The sequence below is a fragment of the Podarcis filfolensis genome, assembly GCF_964270895.1.
Source record: "Podarcis filfolensis genome assembly, chromosome: 8".
Taxonomy (NCBI): domain Eukaryota; kingdom Metazoa; phylum Chordata; class Lepidosauria; order Squamata; family Lacertidae; genus Podarcis; species Podarcis filfolensis.
Window position 1 is genome coordinate 2134192 of NC_139611.1, and position 14861 is coordinate 2149052.

At 48.6% G+C, this 14861-nt stretch overlaps 1 protein-coding gene across 7 annotated transcripts in view; it reads left to right on the forward strand.

Moving 5' to 3' along the window:
• Positions 1 to 14861, forward strand: part of FAM178B (family with sequence similarity 178 member B) — a 175894-nt gene that overhangs the window by 49991 nt on the left and 111042 nt on the right. For all 7 annotated transcript variants that reach the window (XR_014551799.1, XM_083629332.1, XM_083629333.1 and 4 more), the window contains one exon: positions 7238 to 7319. Coding sequence is in view for 6 of the 7 variants with exons in the window: in XM_083629332.1 (XP_083485458.1) it covers positions 7238 to 7319 (82 nt within the window). In the remaining variant the exon portion in view is untranslated. The remainder of the gene's footprint in view (positions 1 to 7237; positions 7320 to 14861) is intronic.

Genomic DNA, 14861 nt, shown 5'->3' on the forward strand with positions numbered 1-14861 from the left:
TGAGTAGAATGTGTGCTTTTATTTCAAATGCATCTCTGGGTTATTTGTGGGGCATAGGAATTCGTTTTTTGTCCCCCCCCCAAATATAGTCCAGCCCCCAACAAGGTCTGAGGGACATTGGATCGGCCCCCTGCTGAAAAGGTTTGCTGACCCCTGGTGTAGTCTAAGTCCAGTGTCAATTTATTACTCTGTATACTACACTGCTGCCAGCGAAATACCCTGAGGAAGATTTGCAGCTGCTTACACTGAGTCTGACTATTTATCCATCTAGCCTTAGGTTGCTGTTGTGGCACCCATGTGTGCACGTGCTCCCACCCAAGCCTTCCCTGCTGCCTGTAGGCTCTGCTTCCCCTGCTAAAATGAGGCTGGAAAGGAGTATGCGAGGTTGTCATGTGTTTGGTGTGTCCACTACAAGTTTCTCCGGTCTGCAACTGTGCCCATTGGCCCCCAAAGGTTAGCAGCCACTGACTAGCCCAGTGCTGTATACTCTGATTGGCAGCTGCTGAGCCCCAGCCTGAGGCAGAGTCTTCCCCCAGACTTGGCATGTGAGATTTGTCTAACTGCAGGAACAAAAGTTTGGACTTGAGTTGTTCTGAATACAAACCCTGTGGGTCTGACTACTGGAGATGAATAAGAAGTGTGGGGCTATCCCCATGGCACACTGCTGGGGGACTCCGTCGGGGCATGCGGTAGGTCAGTAGCCTCGACCAGGGACAGTCTGATCTGAGCCATGTTCACACGTAACACTGACCATTAACTCGGCTTGGGCAAATTAATTTGTGTGCCAGCTGCGTGAAAGGGCACTCACACTGAGAGCTCCTCGCAGGGAAACAAATCACAAAGTGACAGGCTTAGCGTTGCCTCCAGTGCTTGAGGTTGGTTGGGAGAAACAAACCACCGTACTGGTTCAGACATCATGATAAGCCAGTCATTCCATGGTTTGCAGACCCTCCCTGTGTCCCGATTTTCCAGGGACAGTCCCAAATTTACAGAAGCCGTCCCAGTTTCTGAATTGTTCCCTGAATGTCCCGCTTTTCCATAAGGACGTCCCTATTTCACTTGGAGAAATGTTGAAGGGTATGGAGTTACGTGACCCTTGAGCCAAGGAGATAAGTAACTATACAACCTTTAGAAGACATCTGAAGGCAGCCCTGCATAGGGAAGTTTTTTAATGTTTAATGTTTTATTATGTTTTTATGGTATATATGTTGGAAGCTATTCAGTCAGATGGACAGGATGTGGTGTTGTTGTTGTTAAAAAATAGGATGTCCCTATTTTCATCAGACAAATTTGGTAGGTATGTGTTTGATTCCCTGCTGGATAGAAAGTACGGGTAGAAAGCTGGATAGAAAGCCTGTGCACAGGCTCATTTGCCTTACTATAGCTAATGGGCAGCACCCTGACTGAATGTGGCCCCAGTGTGACAGTTGCTCCACATGGCCTGTGTGGTGATTGTGGAGTATTCTGTGTTCAGACACTGGTCACTTCCAGAGGCCCAGTTCACTGAGCTGTCACTCTGGATTGTTTGCACAGCGTTTGGGGGTGGTTAGATGACATCGGCCAGTTTACCGAGCATTCATTCTGATTTGCTTGCAAGAAGGTTAGACGGTTAAGCATCCTGTTGGCAACTTGCACCTCCTCACACTTCTCTCCCAGACCTCGGGATGAGAGATCACCCTGGATCTTTCCTCTGAGAACAAAGGAGCAAGCATGGCTGCCTTTCACTTTTCTGGGTTAAACAAGAAACTTTTCTATGCAGGTTATTTACTTCCTATAATAAACAATTTTCTTATTTTTCGCACCCATATCTATCTATGAGTGATTGCAAAAGGTAAAGTGTACCCTGTAGCCTAATTCACAAACCACACTCTGCATACCAAAGCTTCAATGGGATTATCAGTCTCTCCAGGGGAGCCTCCATACATTATGGTATTGGGGTAGTTATATGTGAAGCCACTTTCAATACTTGTTTGTACATTTCAAGGTTTTTGAGTGGGCATACTGGTACATCATTATCATCACCATTTATTAAATTTGTATACCGCCCTATATCTGAAGATCACGCGGTGGTTTCCTGAATGAGCCTCACTGACAGGAACTGCCCAAGGACACTTCTTCCACAGCTCTTTTTCATTTCGGTGAGGCTCATACAGCAGAACCTCTTCCTGGACTGAGCCTGCGTTGATGCGTGGGAAGTGAGTGGTGGGCCACTTTGGATTTTCTGCATCAGGTATTAAGATGCCTCACGCCAACTACCTCACAGGCTGTTATTACAGCAAAGGCACCCACCTCATGCCAGGTTGACCTCAGTTTCTGGAAATCCCGTGTCTTGTTGTGGTGAAAGCTCCTATGTTCTGGCTTCTTGCAAGAACAACGAAAAGACCTAGCTGAGTAGGGAACTGTTAACAGGTTCTTGGCTCAGAAAAAGGGAGGAGGCTTGCAGCTCTGCCTTCATACTTCTTGTTTTCAAACACGTCCATCTTCACACACCCCTGCTTTTTCTCCCTTGATGGCACTCTTGAGAACATCATGACGACAATGGTGCATTTGTTTGTTTTTCCAAACCCACAAGTGTCTAGCCGTCATAGGTGAAGAAAGAATACCAAAAAGTGCATTCCCTTGGAAGATGAGATAAGCTGGGTCATGTTTTAGCTTGGTAACAGAAAAAGCAACAAGCCTGTCGTTGCATAGAAAGTTAGCATGTCAGGAGGAAGGTTGTATGAAACCCTTCTCCTTGCCTTGGTTGAGTTCTGCTGCAGAGAGTTCTATCCATTCAGACAAACAGCCCTCCTAACTTAGATCCTGACGTCTAGGAAAAGCTGTTACGACTTGAGTCTGCTGTGGGCATTTCCACACAGCAGAGTTTCATGTGGGCTCAGTGCTGCTGACACATGCAAGTTTTGCACACCATCAACATGGCATTGGCCTCCTCAGTATGCCATTCCCATATTATTTTCCCATTTAAAGCAGATTTACCATTTCCGGGGGAAATCCAGTTACTCAGCCCCATGGAAACAGTAAATCGAGATTGAGAGAGGACTGGGAGGAGATATGGAATGTGGAATGGCATTTTGATGAGGAGGAGGCTGTGTGGATGTTGTGAAAAAATCCCATGCCTGAGATGAGCAGCACTGAGTTCATAGGGAACTGGAACTGGAAGTGCCCTGTGTGAATTGGCCGCCCATTGTCCTCTTCATGGTGCTTTTCTGATCTCCTTTGCTCTGCCAGCACATACACCAAGTTAAAGAGGATCCAAAATTACCTGTGCAGTCAACTCAAATTCTACTACCAGAATCCCCAAATTCTGCAACTGAGATTTGGAAGCAATATGGGCCAACTTAGAGCAGAAAATAGCTGAATGATACATGGAGTGAAGGAGTCCCTCATCCCTTTTCTGGGATCCAAGGGCAAACCAGAAAACATCTGGGACAACTGAGCATTGCTTGTAGTGTGGTCTTCACCTTTAGCCCCCCAATTTTTTCAAGTTTTCCTACAACACAAGTGAGAATTAGAAACTCCAATACTTTTCTCCCCTGTCCCATTCCTGACAGCGACAATTATCGTGTGGTTGTTGTCCCTGGGTTTTGAGTTCCTTGTTGTACTCCATAAGCTATATAAAAGGATGTCACATAGAGGAGGGAGAAAGGTTGTTTTCTGCTGCTCCAGAGAAGCGGACAAGGAGCAATGGATCCAAACTACAAGAAAGAAGATTCCACCTAAACATTAGGAAGAACTTCCTGACAGTAAGAGCTGTTCGACAGTGGAATTTGCTGCCAAGGAGTGTGGTGGAGTCTCCTTCTTTGGAGGTCTTTAAGCAGAGGCTTGACAACCATATGTCAGGAGTGCTCTGATGGTGTTTCCTGCTTGGCAGGGGGTTGGACTCAATGGCCCTTGTGGTCTCTTCCAACTCTATGATTCTGTGATTCTGTGATTCAGCTTTTCACAAGCCACCATGTTACAGGACATGGCATTTTTGAGTATAGCTTCCTGGATCTCTGTTCTGGCTCTGTTTCCCTGTCTGTCATGGAGGGATGAACAAATCTATCAGATTTCTTCATTTCCCCCAATCTTAAATTCATTTCTCCACATTCCCACAGCAATTTCCATTTTTAAAAAAACATTTAAATTTCCCCTAATGTGTATGTTTTTCTGCAATGTTGATAAATATGCATATTTTTGCAAGCAGTTTCTCCATAACTTAATGGATTTTTATATGGTATTTCCATTGTTTTATACATTTTATATGCATTTTTTTACACATTACTTGGCTGGAGAACTGCATGACAAATTTCAGAAATGTGTGAATTTCAAAGGAAGGCTGTGTTAGAATTCACATATTGTTTCAGAAAGTGTGGATTTTCATCAGTTTGCCTGCAATGGAGAACTGAGTTGAATTGCATCCCCCCCCCCGCCCTCCCACTATGCCAGCATTTCCTTTCCCTTCCTCCTTGTCTCTTTCTCATTTGCTTTCCCACCTCCACTTCACTGTCTTTGGCTCTCTCTCACCTTCCCTTCTTCCATACAACACTGCAGGGAGAGTCTTTCACTGCCACCCCAACGGGATTCATGCTGCAGGCCTACCCAGCTGCCCAGGACAAGAGGGGGATTTGGAGGGCCTTTGGTCCTGCTGCTGCTCCAAGCTCCCCGCCTCCCCATAAGCGGCTATGCGGGCACACCCCCCTTCTCCAGCTGCTGCATCCCTCTGGCTCCCCCTCCTCCAAGCCTAAGAATGGAGTCGCCTAATTGTTTAAGCCACACAGAAAGAGGCATCCAGGTACTAAATTACAGGGTTGGAGCTGCACTGGCAGTCAAACAGCAGGCCTGTGACAAATGCAGTTAAGTGCAGTCTAATGAGCCTGGCCAGATGTGCTCCACCACAGCAGTGCGAAACTGAGTGCGAGAGGATGAAAGAGGGAGACTGAGAGGGACATGAAAAGGAGTCCTGAGGTTGCCCAGTCCAAGCTTAGTGGCTGCTTTGACCCTGGCAGAACAGAGATCAGGAGGTAGATAAAAGAAGGGTTGGGAAAGGAAAATCTTATTAAGAGCTGTGGGAAGAGTGGGATGCTGATAGCTGCCAGCAGGGACAGCCAACTTCTGGGCAGGCTCCATTCTCCAGGCAGAGCTCTGCCACCTGGTGGGTCTTGGGTCTTGTCAAGGTTGGCAGGTCTGTTACCCACCAGGAGGCAGGAGCTGCTCCAGGTCAAGCACTGCTGGAACCAAGAGGAGCTGCACAAGAGCACAGGAGTTCCAGACATGAATGCAGAACAGAGAAAGCTTCTTTACACCACTTCAGAACATTGGCCCATATAGCCCAATATTACCAACACTAACTGGCAGTGATCACTTTCAGGCAACCCGACTTGGAGGTGTTGGGTGCTGAAACCGAGATGTGCCAAGGCTCCCTTGCACCCTGGGAAAGGAGCTGCATTTTTTTTTATATAATATATTTATTAAAGTTTAGGAATTTATATTAAACAGAATAAACAGAACAATAAAAACAAAAACAATAACAATACATACAATCCAAAAAAGAAAAAACACACATACAAAACAGGTATAGTTTCCATCCCTTATATTCATAAAACTTACTTTCCCGACCTCCTCATACCTCCCCTTTCTGTATTCCATTCTCTAATTAAGTCAATTCAGCAAATCCTTTCCCTAATTTCTATGTACTTTTTTAACCTTTCTTTTCTTAATCACATAATCATTACAGCTTTTAACTCCTTAATTTCTAAATCAACATCGTTCTAGCCTTCAATAATTTTGCAATGTTTCTTAAGATAGTCCTTAAATTTCTTCCAATCTTCTTCCGCCATCTCTTTTCCCTGGTCTCGAATTCTGCCGGTCATTTCTGCCAGTCCCATATAGTCTATCACTTTCATCTGCCATTCTTCCACGGTGGGTAGATCTTGTGTCTTCCAATACTTTGCGATGAGTATTCTTGCTGCTGTTGTAGCATATGGAAAGGAGCTGCATTGGCTCCCCGCATCACCTGCCCCCTTGGTAAGGGACTAATAGCACTCGCTGCCAGCCGACTGGGGAGGGCGCCCCACAGGACTGTTGCGATGGCCCCCGCCAGTGACCAGATTCCTTCACTGAGGTGCCCAGAGGAGCTTCAGTATCCTGATGACAACATAGTGTGCGCACACTCAGAGGATGACCTCCAAGCCATCCTAAATATATTTGCAGAAGTTTACAAAAAGCTTGGCCTGTTGCTCAGCATCCAAAAAACCAAAGTGCTGCACCAACAAGCACAAAACAACCCCTCTGCAGCGCCACAAATCCAACTGGTGTAAAGTTGGAGAATGTCCACTTCTCCTACCTGGGCAGTTCTCTTTCCTCAAGGGCCGACACTGATGCCAAAATCCAGCATCGCCTGAGCTCTGCAAGTGCGGCTTTCTCCCGATTGAAGAGCAGGACTCTCCCCACCGTGGTTTCCAGCAGCTGGTATTCAGAGGCCTACCCCTGCCTTCCGCAGCAGACGCAAAACATAGCAGTCATGGCTAGCAGCCTTCCATAGTCTTATCCTCCATGAAATTGTCTAATCCTCCTTGAATCTCATTCATTGTTTTCATTGCCTTTTCATCTTGTGGCAGCCAATTCTATAGTCCAACTGTGTGAAGAAGTGCCTCCTTCTGTAGTGAGCTAGCACGTGTGGAGAGAGGCGGTGCTAAAACTTTCCCCTACAAAGTGCTGGTTGTGTGGATTCAAGGAGGTTTTCACCGAGGGAAGCATCACCAACCTGATTCCCCATCCCTGCCCTCTGGTGCTGTGCAATGCATAATTCCACCCCTCCCGGCACAGCCTGCTGTCTCTGCCTTCCAGCCTCTTCCACTGAGGTGAAGTGCAGCCGAGGGTAGCCGGGCTCCAGCAGGAAGTCTTGCCTGTGTGAGGGGATAGATCTGGTGGTAAGGAAATGCTGCCTACAGTGTTTGGGTAGAGGTAGCTCCTCCACACTTGTATGTCGTCACTTGAGGTTGCAGCCATCAAGTGATAATACTTGCCAGCACTTACATAAGCCTTTTAGAGTGCTTCACTTGGTATTTTTTCTGTTGCTTCCTGTGGCTGTTTTTAATATGGAAGATACACACATGTATTACTGATAGGTCAGCATTGTATGTTAATGTTTTACGTGATTTTTTTTTTAATGGCATAATGTATTTACGTTTTTAAATGGGGACCTTTTAGGCCACTGATAACTCTGAGTGATGGTGTGTCCCTGCTTCTTTTGCAGCTGATGTCTTGGAGTCCAGTTGCCTCACCAGGTGCCTTCCAAACTCTCTGGGAAATCAGCGCTCCTCAGATTGCCTCAGCCGGTCAGTGTGGGGTTGTGTGAGGGGGCAGTTTGTAAGATGAAGCTGTACTTGTCTGGAAATGGGAGTTGTAGTCTGAAGGGCAGCAGGTTGGGGATGGCTGGGGAAGAAGTTCCAAACTGCTGCAGGCAACTTGAGCCTTTTGTTTTATTCCATTCCTGCCTGTACTGTACTGGGTCTAAGGTCCATTTCACACATTACACAGCAGTGAACTCGGGTTTCCTCCAGGGCACGTGCTCAGCAGGGAGCCACAACCAACCCCAGCTCCCGGCCTGTGTGAGAGACCTTTAGGAACACAGACAGTTGGCTTAATCAGAGTCAGAGCAATTGCCCCATCTAGCTCAGTGCTGTCTACACTGACTGGTAGCAGCTCTCCAGGATTTCACACGGGGAGTCTTTCTCAGTCCTACCTGGAAATGCTGTGGACCTTCTGCATGCAAACCCAGCCACCCACCCAGGGCTGGCTCAAGACATTTTGCTGCTTGAGGTGAAGGACAAGATGCCTTTCCCTGCCCACACTCCACAGCCACTCCCCGGAACAGGCACTGACCAGACTGGACAGCTGAATCCAGAGCCTTAGCTTCCGGAGGGCTAGCCAGGCTTTTTGGCCCGGGGGAAGCCTCCAGAGGGGTGCCCTTGAGGCTCCCAGCCTGTGGGTGTGTGGACGCAAATGCACGTGGGGGTGCCAAACTGGGTCTTTGACCCGGGTGAAATAAAACCTAGTTTTGCCCCTGGCTGAACCTTGCTTAGCGGGTGCAGAGAGGGCTGAGGCCCCCACAGCTCTGCCTTGCAGTAAAGGGGAGCAGCCAGGCGGCTCAGTGGGCGTAGCTGGGAGGGGGCTGCCGTGGCTTCTCTGTCTTCCACTCGCACACAGGGGGAGATGCCTCACTCTGCCTGAGGCAGCAGGGGTGGGGAACCTCAAGACCTGCGGCCAAATGTGCCCCTCCAGGTCTCTCCATCTGGTCCTGGAGCCTCCTCAGGGCCAGCTAGAGGATGGCTAGGGATGGGTGACTGTCAGTTTTGGTTTCTCTCCCCCTCGCATTTTGGCAGTCTTAAGTTTGGTTCTCCACATTTATGTACTAGTCAATTTTGTTTCATAAAGCCCTCTTGAAAATTTGTCAGCACTTTAGTGCAGCTCTTTCCTAATGTTCATGTTTTTGTGTGCAAGTTTGCCTGAGATGCACATTATTGGCGAGCATTTTTCATAATGCATCTTGTAGGTTATTTTCAAAGTGCCAGTTTTTAAGGACAGCTGTGCTTCAGCATATTGTTTTTGAAAGTGCAAATTAAAATTTCTCCCCATGCGTAGCCCCGCCCTTCCTCAACCCCGCCCCCTCTTCCGAGGCCACACCCCTCGCTCTGGCCACACGCTAATAGAAACTTTGCCTTTACAAAACTCTCGGCTGCCTTTCAATTCCTCGGTTGTTTTGCAGGAGCAGAAACCATTTAAACTCATTTCTAAAAGATTTGCTTTTGATGAGATTCGGCATCAACTCTCTGTTGACGGGGAGGCAGGGAAGATTAGCATCTCGTGTGCGCCGGGGATGGGGAGCAGCCTTTCATTGCCTGTGTGGGCAGCCACAGAAAGATGTCTGATACCGCTTTAGATATTCTGTGCTTCTCTCCTAGGGAATTTGCTTACTTTAGCGAGCTTCTCATCTGTTCTCTGGCTGCTGCTCCACATGCAAGCACTTCCCCGCTTCCCTCCGAGCTTCCAGGGCTGGGGTGGGGGAAGAGGAACACTTCAAACAGAAAGAAACATCTAAGGCAGCACCAGAGATGAGGGAGTCTTAATCTCCTGTTTGCTACATCCTCCTCCTCCTCTTCTTCTCCAAGGCAATTAACTTCGGTGCTGCAAACAAAGATTAGGAATTCCAGGTGGATAAGGAGCAGCCGGAGCCAATGAGGTTATACGTACCTGAGATTTTGCTTTCATGCAGTTGTCAGCTGCTGAGGGAAAGAAGAGACACAAACAGGGAGGGAAAGATGCTGTCGCTCATGGCGGCAGACCAGAGCCTCTTGGTCGGGAAGCTTCCCTTCTTAGTAGTGACGCTTCCACACAGTGGCGTAGCGTGGGTTGTCAGCACCCGGGGCAAGGCAAGTAATTTGCGCCCCCTAACCCGTGGATTTTAGCACTTGAGTCTCTTCCACTAGTGCGAGCGCGTGCCCCCCCAGATGTTGTGCCTGGTGTGGCCGGCCCCCCCTGCACCCCCCACGCTACGCCACTGCTTCCACATGATCAGAATCTGTGCCCCAGCCCAGCGCAGTGGCGTAGCGTGGGGGGTGCAGGGGGGGCGGGCCGCACCGGGCGCAACATCTGGGGTTAGGGCAAATCCATGGGTTAGGGGGCGCAAATCCACGGGTTAGGGGGCGCAAATCCACGGGTTAGGGGGCGCAAATTACTTGCCTTGCCCCGGGTGCTGACAACCCACGCTACGCCACTGGCCCAGCGTTGTTATCCTTGCATTGGCTGGAACCCAAAGCCTGTCCCTTTGTCTTGGTCGTGCTCCGCACAGCTGACCAAGGTAAGAGACAGGGAAGCGCAAGCCCGCAGGCCCCCCAAGGCAGCCTTGGCAGGATCCCCCTCCAGCCCCAGCCCAGCCTCCTCTGCTTCTGCGCTGGTTGTGCAGGGAGGGCTTTTTCTTCCTTCCTTCTCTGCAAGGAAATCAGGATCCTGGAGAAGGGGGGGGGGTGCATTTCAGTCCTTGGCCTGCCAACTGTGGTTCAGATCTCGATTGGGGCTCTGTGCCGGGAATATGTGTGCATGGGCCATTTGTGCAATATCCCACTGAAGTGAATAGGAGGTTTGTTTGCTTTTCTCCAGTACAAATTCGGTGTAGAGCCTGTGTTTGTGAATGGTTGGGGTTGTGGGGTGTGTGGGTGTATGAGAGAGAGAAAGAGAAGTTCTCTTCCTCCTTTTGGCCCAAGCTCTGTCTTAGTTTTACAACCATTTGCACAAACTCAGTCACCTTCCTCCTTCCCACAAGATCTAGCAGCAGTACTTACAGACTTGCTTAATGTTTGTGAGAGTTATCCAACAAAAATCTTGTTTTGCTTCAGGAGTAGGAAACTGCCAACATGTATAGCATTCTTTCCTTGAATTGCAAGGTAACCCACATTGAGCTCCAGTAGTGCTATGAGGTCTACTTGTAAATAACAATCTGCTTTTTATCCCTCCCCTCCTTTCCCCCCTAAACCGAGCTGAATGAGTGCTATAGCATTGGCTTTGAGATATGAAGATGTGCGCTGCCAGCCCAGAAATAAATAACGTAAAAGTAAAGGTTTACAAATTGACATAGGAGTGTGCAAGAGAGATGGGGAAGCCCTGAGTTTTGCTAATTCATAATAATAATCTCACTTTACTGGGGATGCACAACCCGGGAAGGGTGCAGGAGAAATAGAGCCAAAGGAATTAAATTACATTTTAAAAGTTGGAGTTTGCAGAATGGTAAAGGGAGATCAAATGACACTGCCAATTGGATGGCCCCTTTCAATGGAAACTCCCACAGCAAGCTTTAGGTTGCTAGAACCTATGGAACTCCCTGCCACAAGAGGCCGTCATGGCCACCAACTTGGATGGCTTTAAGAGAGGACTGGACAAATTCATGGATGAAAGGGCTATCAAGGGCAGCTAACCACAATGGCTCTGCTCTGCTTCCACGGTTCTGAACCCCAGTTGCTGGAAACCACAGGCGGGGAGAGATGCTCTTGTGCTCAGATCCTGCTTGCGGGTTTCCTACGGGCATCTGGTTGGCCACTGGTGAGAACAGGATGCTGGACAAGAAGGGCCATGGGCCTGATCCAGCAAGACTTTTCTTATCTTCTAGTGTAGAACATTCTCCGTGGAAGCCCCAGGAGGCCATCCACACCACAGACTTAACATTGTTTAACAGTGATTCCCTCTCAGCTGGAAACCCTGGGAGTTGTAGTTCTTTGTAGAGAGGCCTGGGATCTAGAGAGATCTTAAGAGTATTCTCTGCACCCTTGCCAAATGGCAGGGAGTGAGAGGAAGCCATGGCAGTTGTAGTAGTTTAAGACCCACACTAGCTAACTATCAGTATGTCAGCACTTGGAAATATGAGCCATTCTTTTGACAATTTTTCTCCATCCCAAGCAGACCTGGAATTGTACTTTTCTGTAAAGGTGCTCAGAACTCTCTCTCATCAGTCCCTGACCCACCTGCGCACCTAGGATTCCTTGCAGGGAGGAACACGAGATTATAAAACTGATTTTAATCTGCAGTGCAGACGTGCACTTTTGCCTGCAGAAGGTATATTGCATGGGTTACGTGACGGTGCTGGCTGGAGCTGACAGGAGTTGCATTCCAAAAAAGCTGGAAAACAGCCGGTTGGGGAGGCTGGTTTATTGCCTCATTCTGTTCTCTCCGGGCAATGCCAAACTTTTTTGTCCTCTTTTGTTGCCATGCTAGTTTGGGAAGTGACAGAACTTTACAGCGTCCTCCTCTTGCTTTCCGTTCTCTCTGATGCCACCCATCCCCATCGCCTCTCCCCTGGGCCAGCAAATGCTCTCCTGCTTTCCCCCAAGCCAGGACTTAATTCCCCTTCTCCTTCAAGGTCCCCACAATGGGTTCTGGTGTTCACCGCTGCTCACAGCTGTCAACCTTTCCCTTTTCTGGCAAGGAATCCTATTCGGAATAAGAAAATTTCCCTTAAAAAAAGGGAAACGTTGACAGCTATGCCACTGCTTGGCTGCAGCTGTGCCTACACCAGAGGTGGACTTGCCCTCCGCAACTCCAAGGTCTCTGTGTGCAGGCAGCCTCTGACAGCTGCTGTCCACAGGGGAGAGGGTTGGTGCACGGCCGTCAGGAAGTGGCAGAGAGCCTCCAGCTCAGTGTGCTTCTGTGCAGCTGCTCACAGAGTGGCCAGGTGTGTAGCAAACAGAGCAGAGAGGGGCGTAACCGATGGTGGCGCCTCACCTATGACTCACATTGGGGGTGAAAAAAGACATGACATTTTAGCAGTGGGCTCTTCACTTGCGGTGTGAGCCTGACTTTGCCACTTGCCTTTCAAAAGTGCATCGCTACAAGTCACGTGCTGCCTCCGCCATTCGTCTTGTCCCTCAGCCAGCACCTCATGTGAGCCATTTGCTATGATTGTCATTACTGCATGTGCATGTGCTAGCCTCAACTAGAGCCAGGGCTTTTTCGGCTGTGGCTCCGATCTGGTGGAACACTCTGTCACAAGAGACTAGGGCCCTGCGGGACTTGACATCTTTCCGCAGGGCCTGCAAGACAGAGCTGTTCCACCAGGCCTTTGGCCACGGCACAGCCTGACTCCCTCCTTCGGCAATCTTCGTGGAGCTCTGGCCCAATGGTTGCCATTGGTTTGATTTGAATTAATTTTATAATGAATTATTTTAGAGTGTTGTGTTGTGTTGTGTTGTGTTGTACATTGTACTGTTTTATTGTTGTTAGCCGCCCTGAGCCCAGCTTCGGCTGGGGAGGGCGGGATATAAATAATTTTTTTTATTCTTATTCTTATTCTTATTATTCATCCTTTGCCCTAGCTTTAAAAAACAGCAGCACCGAAAGCTGCAATAAATTGCAAAACTGCTCCAGAAATCAGTATGTTAGGGACACCATAGGAACTAACTGATTTATATTGTCCACAGCAGTCTTTCCCTCAGATTTACACATTCTGAAAAGACCAAAAGATGTGCCCCCTCACCTCCACCCCAGAGTGGAGCCCTGGAGAGAAAAAGGCACCTTTGGATTCAATGCCACTCGCCCTCTGCTCTGAGAAAGTTGCATCTGTCTTCACCTGCCTTTATCCCGTTACGCAGACTCACGGTCCCTCACCCCCTTGCAGACCTTCATATCAGTGGGATACTGCAGCTCAAAGCAGTCCAGCGGGGATGAAAAACAAGTCCTGCCTAGATGATCAACCATGTTGTGCTCACCCCACCCTCTCAAAAGCAAATCCTTGGTCGGTTGCTCTAATACATTGGTAGTGCACCACAGGGAATATGTAGCCACTGAGGACATTAAAAACAAGCAAATAAAATTGCTCTCAAAGCCAGAGGCCAAGTATTTGGCTGCTGCTGTTTTTTCCAAATTGACTTGTCTCTGATCAGCAACTAGTTATATGGGATGATCACTTTGGGAAGAGAGGGTGGAGGACTAGAGCATGGGTAGGCAAACTAAGGCCCGGGGGCCGGATCAGGCCCAATCGCCTTCTAAATCCAGCCCGCAAACGGTCTGGGAATCAGCATGCTTTTACATGAGAAGAATGTGTCCTTTTATTTAAAATGCATCTCTGGGTTATTTGTGGGGCATAGGAATTCATTCATTTTTTTTTTTCAGAATACAGTCTGGCCCTCCACAAGGTCTGAAGGACAGTGGACCGGCCCCCTGCTGAAAAATTTTGCTGACCCCCTGGACTAGAGTAATCCCATTTGCCTGTTATTCACACACAGAGACACTGCCCCATAGGTTCCCAATGAGTCTGACTACCGTAGCCTCTGCTTCCTTCATATTGTTCCGAAAGTTGGGTGCCAACCCTACTCTCTGCCGAGTGTTGGTGAGATCCCAAGGAGTCCTGGGCACTCTCATAGGGTCTGTGCTCCTCTGGAGATTTGAAGATGTGGCAGAGACTTTCATAGATTTAAGAACTATGGCTTATTCACCTATTTACACCTTCCGTCTGCATGGAGAGAGTCCAGATCTTACAGCTTGGTCATTTCAAGAGGGGTTGTCCCCTACAGCAGTGCAGCTCTCCAGGGCATCTCTCCCAGCCAGCCTTCAGCCAGGCTGTCCAAGATGGATCCCAGACCTTGTTCTCCCCCACTTCTTCCCAGAACACCTTGCTAAAACTCTCTTCCTGTCACTTCAAACATACATCCCATCACCTTGGCACCATCTGACTCCCCAGGCCAAAGGATTCCTCTCAGATGCCCATCAACCCCTTTTGTCATGTTAAGTCGGCCCAGCTTATACCAGGGTGCCAACTTGACTAAAATATTTTGGGGGCGAGTAAGCCCTCTCCCCCCGCATAATCAATCACATGACGTGGTGCACAGACACCATTTGAATGGCAATGCCCATCAACTTTTGGAGGACCGGCCCAAATATTTTTTGGGGGGGGGGCAAAGGGACCTCAGGCCCTAAGAGTTGGCTCCTATGGCTTGTACTTTCATCCATATCCCAATTCATCAAAACCCTTCCATTTATTAATTTCCATCCAGGGTTTAGGTGTGGGGTCTCCCCAGAATCTATAGCAATATATAATACTCCTTCTGCCTCCCTATAACGCACACAAATCCTCTCTTCCTGTTCTTTGGTCACATTGACACCCATGCCATGCATTTAAAGCACAGGGCTTCCCCCAAAGAATCCTGGGAACTCAGTGCCCATATAACAAATGAGAGTTCCCTGGATTCTTGGGGGGAAGCCCTGTGCTTTAAATGCATGGCATGGGTGTGTCTCCTCTCCTCCTTTCCTTCTTTCCCCATCTCCCCATTGCCCCAGCTCACTCTCTCTTCCTGCTCTCTGCAGTGCACAGCTGATGGAAGAGGGAAGCTGCTCTG